General features: G+C 33.8%; 1 protein-coding gene across 1 annotated transcript; it reads right to left on the bottom strand.

Annotated features, from left to right (window-relative positions):
• Positions 1-888: 888 nt before the first annotated feature.
• LOC119620093 (phosducin-like protein 3) lies at positions 889-1,886 on the bottom strand. The gene has a single exon (XM_037986849.2). The coding sequence runs from the start codon at positions 1,859-1,861 to the stop codon at positions 1,142-1,144; it is 720 nt and encodes a 239-aa protein (XP_037842777.1). The 5' UTR covers positions 1,862-1,886; the 3' UTR covers positions 889-1,141.
• Positions 1,887-9,080: the final 7,194 nt, after the last annotated feature.

Raw genomic sequence — 9,080 nt, 5'->3', positions numbered from 1 at the left:
CAGCAGAGACTTGGAGCCAACCCAAATGTCCATCGATGACAGACTGGATTAAGAAAATGTGGCACATATACACCATGGAATACTATGCAGCCATAAAAAATGATCAGTTCATGTCCTTTGTAGGGACATGGATGAAGATGGAAACTCTCATTCTGAACAAGCTATCGCAAGGACAGAAAACCAAACACTGCATGTTCTCACTCATAAGTGGGAATCAAACAATGAGAACACTTGGACACAGGATGAGGAACATCACACACTGGGGGCCTGTCGTGCGGTGGGGGAGTGGGGAGGGATAGCATTAGGAGATATACCTAATGTAAATGATGAGTTAATGGGTGCAGCACACCAACATGGCACATGTATACATATGTAACAAACCTGCACGTTGTGCATAGGTACCCTAGAACTTAAAGTATAATAAAAAATAAAACAGAGGGCTATAAACAGAAAAAAAAAAAAAAAAAAGAAAAAAGAAATAAAGGGAGAGAGAGAAAGGAAGAGGGACGAAGAAGTGTTCCTCTTCCTGCCTTTAGTGTATGGAAGTGATACTTGGAGTTATGATAGTCATCTTATGATCATGAGAGGACAAGCCTGAAAATAACAAATCAACATGCTGTGGCTGGCAAAACAGAAATGTGAAAAACACCTGCATTCATAATGACATTGAAATGCCACTGACTTAACCAACCACAAAAAGCCCTAGCCACGGACTTCTTTATGAGTGAGGAAATCTTTAAAGCCTATTTTGTTTAGGTGGGACATTATGCTACCTGCAATCAAAAGCATTCTAAATTCAATAAGAAGATGCTATCCAAAGTGTTTAGGGAAGAATTAATGAAATGTACAGGCAAAGCTAAGTACCCCTAAAGACAAGATTATTATTAATTTCTTTTTTTTTTTTTTTTTGCCATACAAATGGCTTGTTTTAATTTTTTTAGAGGAAATACTCTAATTAAAAAAAAGAGCTCCAAAATATTTAACAGAATTTCCAGCAATGATTATTTCTAAAATGTAAAGATTTGAAACATAATTTATACAAAACTAAAAAACAGAAGGATTCATTCTTGCTTTTTCCTTTTTTAAAAAATCCAGACAATTTGTCACAAGAAAGTTCGGCATGTTGATAGCAGCTGTAGCCTCAGTCACCCTCGGAACTGCTGCCCCTCCTCATGAAGACAGAGCGCCGCACTGAGGACAGCAACACGTCTTCAATCGGCTTCCTGGGGTTTTCCTCCAGGTCCGTCATAATTGCTCCAGATTCAGACAGTTTCCATTCCAATTCATCTCTTGTCAGGTTCATGCCGCCAAACACCAGAGGACCAATAAACTGAGCCTTGATATCTCCTTCCAGGTAAACAAATATCGTGGGCAGATTCCTATCCGGATAATTGGGTATGCAGGTTGTTGAAATGGCTTTGATAAATTTGACATCAGGAAACTTCCTGGCAAGTCCACTGAGGTGCTGATTTATTAGGGCACACAGGGGAATTCCTTGTTTGTAAAGGTGCAAGACGACCCACATGCCCTCGCCAGCTTTGGTAACTTCTTGAACATAATCCTTCCCTGAGATCTCTAAAACTTCTCCAAATTTATTCTTCAGTTTAGTTGCTTTCCACTCAGCCAGTCTCTGCCGTCTGTACATTTCAATAGCACGTTCATCCTCCTCATTAAACTCATCTTCATGATCCTCCAGCTCTTCCAAAGTCATATCTTCATATGTTTTCACCACTGACTGCTGGAGGATGTGCTGCTCCTCATCTGACTCCTCTTCCAGTTCTTTCAGACTTTTCTTGGGGGGTAAGATACCCTTTTTGCGTAAGATGTCATTCCACTCAGTGTCTGCGTTGGGGTCCTGCATCTTGTTTCCAGGTGCTCAAGCCAGCTGTGCCCGATTATTATTAATTTCAGGCAAAACACAAAACTGTATACAAAATTTGAGTAAAACATAGATGAACTGTGGAAAGCCTATACATAATAATAAAATAATCATTACATAAAAGCAAACCAACAAACAAAAAAAGTGTCTGCCTACATAACCCAAGGACAGTGGGATTTTGCCCAAGTGCCAAAATGCTAATTTCTTTTTTTTTCTTTTTCTTTTTTTTTTTTTTTTTTTTTTTTGAGACGGAGTCTCGCTCTGTCGCCCGGGCTGGAGTGCAGTGGCTGGATCTCAGCTCACTGCAAGCTCCGCCTCCCAGGTTTACGCTATTCTGCCTCAGCCTCCTGAGTAGCTGGGACTACAGACGCCTGCCACCTCGCCTGGCTAGTTTTTTTGTTTGTTTGTTTTTGTTTTGTATTTTTTAGTAGAGACTGGGTTTCACAAAAGCTAATTTCTAGGTGTCTATAATTGTTGGAAGATGGAGAGTTTTGGATAAGGAAGTCTCCTAATTATCTGAAGCATTGATATTTAAGCACTAGAATGTTAAAATTTCTAATAATTTTATGGAGAAATATTTGTCAAATTTACCACATGTGAATATATTTTTAATACTACTTAGGACTGATTATTATCTTTAGCATTTATAGCTATTCATAGATTTAAATCTTTTTCTTCATGGGACTATGATTTATGGAACTGCCATTATTTTATTGTTTCTGATTTTTATGTAACCTTCATTGCTACCTAGGGATTATCTTGTTTGACATGGAACTATATGAATAATTTTGTCTTCCTGAAGAGAAGAAATCTGGTTTTTCATATTTCCCTCTCTGTCACTCACGTTGGCCTAGTACTTGTTGAAGTTTAGTAAACTTTTTAATTTTCCTTAACAATCAGTATTACTTGTCTTTAGCAGCAACTGTTTTGGCCCTTGCTAATTTCTGAGTTTGGAAATCAGACAACCATATTTGCTCACTTTCGTGACTCTTCATTAATTGTTCTGAGTTAGTTCTCTGTGAGATATGGGCCTATCTGCTCTTTCCTCATTCTCTACAAGCTTACTTACATATTTGTTACTTTTTCCTTTTACAGCTTTACTTGTTTCACTTGCACCTGCTTCTTTGCTTAGCCTAAAATATCCTTAATTCTCCTTCATTTTACAGATACCATCGTTCTGTCCCGCCCACTAACTGAATCACCCAGTTTTCGCTTTCATTAGCCAACAAAATTCTTGGAAATATTTATACTTTGACTTCTTCCACCTTATCTTTTCAATCTATTGCTTCTTCGTAGTTTATCTGATGTTGCTTATATACTCATACTCAGCTTTCTAACAGGCTTTCTTACATCTTATCTGTTATTTGTAAAATGCATTTTCAAGAGCATCTTCACAAACATTTTCTCTCTAAAGCAGATATAACAGGTAATTTTAATGAATCAAAAATTTCTATGGTCTTGTAATAAAATCTAGGTGATGTTCAATATATTTAACATAGAATTCACGATCAATCAAAATTGTTCTAGGAGATATTTCTGACTCCATTCAAAATTGTTCTAGAAGATATTTCTGATTCCATTTTTTGACATGTCTCATGTGCCATTTACAGTCTTTCCAGAGTACATGCAGCACTCCATACTTCATCTACCTGAAAATGCGCTTCCTTTACATTGTCTATATTCTCTCTCATGCCAATTTTCATATGTTCATGAAGATTCAGTTAAAATTTGAATCCATCTGTGAAATGATCTCCAAAATATTTGACAAACACAGTAATTATTTTTGGAGTACACTTGAGATTTTTGCACATGCAATGCAGAAAATATTTTGACAGATGCTGAAGTTGACAATACAGTTAAGATTCTTTACTTTGTGTGAATAATTATTGAGTATCTAGTATGTGCCAGGAATTTTTCTAAGCATCTGGAATAAAATCACAAACAACAATGACAATAAGAAACTCTGCTTTTTGAGGAGCTTATATTTTGACTGGCTGAGAAAAATGAACATGTTAAAAGTAAGATACGACTGGTTGGATAGTGAATCATACTAAGGAGACAACTGAGTTGGAGAAAGAGGATAAAAAGTATTGGTAGGGATGGGGTGTTCTCTGTTAGATAGGATGGCCAGGAAATGCCTTCCTGAGCAGGAGAGTAAAATCTTTAAGGAAATAAGAAACAAAACCTTGCAGAGAGTCCAGGAGGAAATCACTTGCAAAGAGCTTGATATATGACCATTCCTGGCAACTTTGAGAAATATCGTATAAACTAATGTAGTTGGATAATAGTGAATGTGGTCAAAATGGTCAGAGAGACAAATGTGACCATAATATAGGGCGTTTGAGTATTATGGAGACTTCAAGAAAACATTTATGCGATTGGAAATTGATGTAAAGTTGAGGAGAACTCTAGATTATCTGCTAAAAGTAAACTGAAGGAGCTAAAGGAAGAAACATGAGAAATTTCGAGGTTATTTCAATAATTCATACATATTAGTATGGTAGCAGTGGGGATAGTGAGAAATTGTCACATTCTAGACATACTTTAAAAATTATGGTAAATGTAGCTTAATAGGTTGGAAGTGAAGTGTGAGAGAAAAAAGTGGTTAATAATTATCCCAGATTTTTGGCTTACTTACTTAGAATAATGTAATTATTACTTACTGAGCTAGCAAAGATGGAGAGAAGAGCTAGTTTGGGGGAGAATATTAGGAGCTTAGTTATATAAAAGTTAACTTTGCGATGCCTGTTAGATATTTAAGTTGTATTATGAACAGTGTGCAATAATAGTTGTAATATAAACAGTGTACAATAATACTTAACTACCTAAAGGCTTTGGTGAGAATATTAAAGGCCATACCTAAAGGCTTTGGAGAGAATACTAAAGCCCTTATCTGTATTAGTTATTATTATGATTTAACCTTTTCTGATGCTAAACTCTCACTTGGATGTTGTTTAAATCACAAAAAAATCAATCAAAAAGACTTTAAGTAGTACAGAAAAGAAATGCTTTTATGTACTTCTTGATACCTAATACAGTGTAATACAGTTGCACTGCTGGCAACATAGACTTTACAAAAAATATTAGTTATATGAATAAATACTAAACAATTAGAGATAATTGGGGTGAATAATACAATAGGTAAACTATAATCTGCAAATCCATCTTGTACATATTCTTGGCTTTTTAATATCTACTGAGTACCCTAACACGCAACAAGTAAAATCAGCAACACTTGTCATCGAATTCATGCAAAGTAAATGCAACTTTCACTCATTTGGGGATCTACTGAAAAATGCTGATGTCTTGGCTCTGTCAGAGATTTTTATTCAATTGGTGGGATTCTGGCAACTATATTTTATTAAATTCCCTAATGCATTCTAATTCTAGGATTAAAAACTCTTCTTGATCTTATATGAAAGCATGAAAACTGAAGACCTGGTAATATTATAAAATTTCTTTTTAGAATAACAATTTGATCTTTTTAAATACACCGCATAAAAAACAACTTCAAATTCTGCAGCAGATGAAACATTTTTACTTTAAAAATTAATATCTCATCTTTTTAAAGACAAAACAGTTTTTTTTGATTCAAAGTTGAAAGCTGCAAATGATTATAGATATACTAAATATACTTCTGCACAGTTTAATTTGAATTTCAATGAACAATGATAAGGATTTTTTGTTCTTCTCCACAACAAGACAGAAAATCCTAGTTACCTCTGAGAAAGTAAGGACAAGAAAAGAATTGAGTGGGAAGAACAAAATTTCAGTTGCATTCAGAATAATGTTTCTTTACATTAGTAACTTAAAAAAAATTAGGTGTGATTATATGTGGTGAAACCAATTTTAAATGGCTATGTCAATCTGTTATTAGGATAGAAATACATAGTGTTTATATAAACCCCTAAATATGGAAACCTAATTTAGTCCAATAGGCAGTAAGGAATTTTATAGTTTTTTTGATCAGGAAAAGACAGACATGCACATAAAAGCAGTGTACAGCTAACATGAGAATGAAAAGAAAATTAAAGCAAAATTAAAGCTCTTTCCACCAGTTAGAAATAAAAGGCATGTAGTATATAAGTTCAGTAAGATATAAATAAACAGAGAGAAAGAAAACAAATCCTGTAATATAGAAAGCCCTATATTATTGCAATGTGTATATGCATATACTTGTTGTCAGGTTTCACCCTTTAATATTTAATGCCTTACGATGATTATGTCTATCGTTCATTAAGACACCTTCTTACAAACAGAAATATCCCTACGTATAAGAACAATTATTATTAACAATGTTAATTTTTGTTTAGTAAATATTGATTCATTGAAAATAACAGAATTTTTTTCTAATCTCTGAGTCAAAGTGGTCCTTGCTAAGCAATATTAAATTAATGTGAACTGTTAAGAATAACATGATATATATGTCTTAACTTTTTTCTAAAGAATATTTATTGATAATATATTTTTGGCGTGCTTTGAGAAATCTACGAATTCAATCTTTTCTGAAACTCAAAAAATGCAGTTGTCTCAAATTTTAAAATAGTAAAAACGTCATCTCATTACACAAAAAAGAAAACATTTTTAAACCCACATCTACTATTCATTGTAATAGCTACATGCATGTGTAATACAAGAATAATATATATAATATGCTTGGGAAGTATATGCACTGTTTGCAGAATCCTGGTAACCTGAGAAGGTATAGAATTAGTGGGAATATAATTGAGTGGGAAGAACAAAGCTTCAGTTGTATTCAGAACAATTTTTCTTCTGATTAACTAATAATTTTAAAGAAATTCAGGTATAATTCTATATGGTAAAAACATATTTTAAGTGGCTAAGTCAATCTGCTATCAGGGTAGAAATACAGTCTTTCTATCATCCCAGGAAGTTTCCCCTGGCCCTTAACTGATCACCCTTTCCAGAAATAAACACTCATCTAAGTTGATGAATAGTTTTTGCCTGTTCTTACAGAATGGCATATACTCTAAAGTCTTGAGTATTTTTCACATGGCTAAATTCTTTGGAAATTTATCTACGTTGTTGGAAACATTGCTGTGTAACCTATTCATTACTACAGTTTGTTTATCCATCTCCCACTGAAGGCCTGGCTGTTTGTTTATCCATCTCCCATTGAAGGATGTGGCTGTTTCTAGTTTGAGACTACTACAAATAAAAGTCCTACAATGTTATTTGTGCAAGAATTTCTGAAGACATCTTTTTTTTCCCCTCTCTTGGATAAGACACAGTGATAGTGTTTGTGGCAGATGCACATTTAATATTTTCATAAATTGCTAAAGAGTTTTCTAGGGTACCATTTGGAATAACTTTGCACTCCCACTAATGATGTATGAAAGTTTCTTGTTGTTCTACATCCTAATTAACATTTAGGTTTTTTTTTTTTTTCAGTCATTTTGATTTTGGCCATTCTAGTGTGTGTTTAACAGTACATCATGCTGGTTTTAACTCGCATTTTCCTGATGACTAAAGAGGTTGAAACTAACCCCGATATTCTTTTTTTTTTTTTTTTTTTTTTTTTTTTTTTTTTTGAGACGGAGTCTCGCTCTGTCGCCCGGGCTGGGGTACAGTGGCCGGATCTCAGCTCACTGCAAGCTCCGCCTCCCGGGTTCACGCCATTCTCCTGCCTCAGCCTCCCGAGTAGCTGGGACTACAGGCGCCCGCCACCTCGGCCGGCTAGTTTTTTTTTTTTTTTTTTTTTTGTATTTTTTAGTAGAGACGGGGTTTCACCGAGTTCGCCAGGATGGTCTCGATCTCCTGACCTCGTGATCCACCCGTCTCGGCCTCCCAAAGTGCTGGGATTATTTATGTCTTTAAACCACATATTTCTCATGGTTTAAATGCTTTAATTGTACTATTTCTGGCTCAAATTGTGCAACTTTTGATGGATGTTCTTATTGTGCATCTATTTAATTGCATAAATTAGTAAGAAGACATTCATGAGGTCCTAATACATTGATATACTGTAACAAAGTGCTGTATCAGACTTAAATAATGTTGGGAAAAATCTTAAAAGAAATAAAATTTAAAAATGACATTACATCACACTATCTTGTTTAGTCAATTTAAATAATATATATTATATTGTATAATATTTCTATTGAAATAAGGAATAAATATTTGAAAAATAGATTGTCAATAGTTCCTGTGAATAAAAATGTTTGTCTTCAAATGAATTATTAACTTTTACAGGGACAAAAAAGTAGAAAAAGTTCTTAATTTTATAACACAATTGAGAGTAAAATTATACCTCACTTTGTGCCACTATAGGATTGACAGCATTGGATAATTTGTATATAAAAATTGTCATTTATTTTAAAATACATAATACTAGTAGCGAACAGAGATTTTAAAGAGAAATTTTCAAAAGTCCTAAAAACAAGAGTACTTAAATTCAAACATTTGCTTTGATGGTAGCATCTGTATTGTTTTCTCTTTTTATTATATTTTCCTTCACTTTTTCATACATGATAAGATGGTAAACTATTGTTTCGCAACTTGTTTGTAATTTTAAACTCAGAGTAGAGCATACGTTTATAATTTGGAGTACTGCCACTAACCGTTTATGAATTTCACAGTAACTATATACCAGGAATACCAGAGGGAAAATGTCCTCTAATTATACCAGAAGAGGAAGAGAGGTTCAGGGGAGTTGTTGATGGGTCTACAGATACAATTGTACTCAGATCAAGAAATACTGACTTTTATTACAGTGATTTTTTTTTTTTTTTTTTTTTTTTTTACATTTTAGGACACTCTGTTTGCTTGTCATCCCACTTTTTTATTGCGTAATTTTTTCAATTTTGACTTTGAGCCAAATATATATGAGCTGAGGGTAGGTGTGTTTGTGTGTGTGTGTGTGTGTGTGTAAAAATGTATTTGATCACCTTAAGGAAATTTTGTAAGCTAATTTGAGGAAATTATTATATGAAGTGGATTAACTCAATAAACAACATACAAATAAATACAAACATAACCCAGAACAAAATAGACTAGATACTGTTAATGTGATTAATTTGTCCTCCAAATTTTCTCATATACTTGTAGACATGGCAACCACCAAACATGGATAAAAGTAATAAATAGAAGCTTGATATCATTTGAGATTTAGTAATGTATGTATGATAAAGTAGCTCATTCATTTTTTTGTCAAGCAGGTACTGATTATTCTATGTTCTAA

This window comes from Chlorocebus sabaeus, chromosome 7 (genome assembly GCF_047675955.1).
Source record: "Chlorocebus sabaeus isolate Y175 chromosome 7, mChlSab1.0.hap1, whole genome shotgun sequence".
Taxonomy (NCBI): domain Eukaryota; kingdom Metazoa; phylum Chordata; class Mammalia; order Primates; family Cercopithecidae; genus Chlorocebus; species Chlorocebus sabaeus.
Note: the sequence above shows the minus strand (reverse complement) of the source record. Positions and strands in the feature narration are given on the sequence as shown.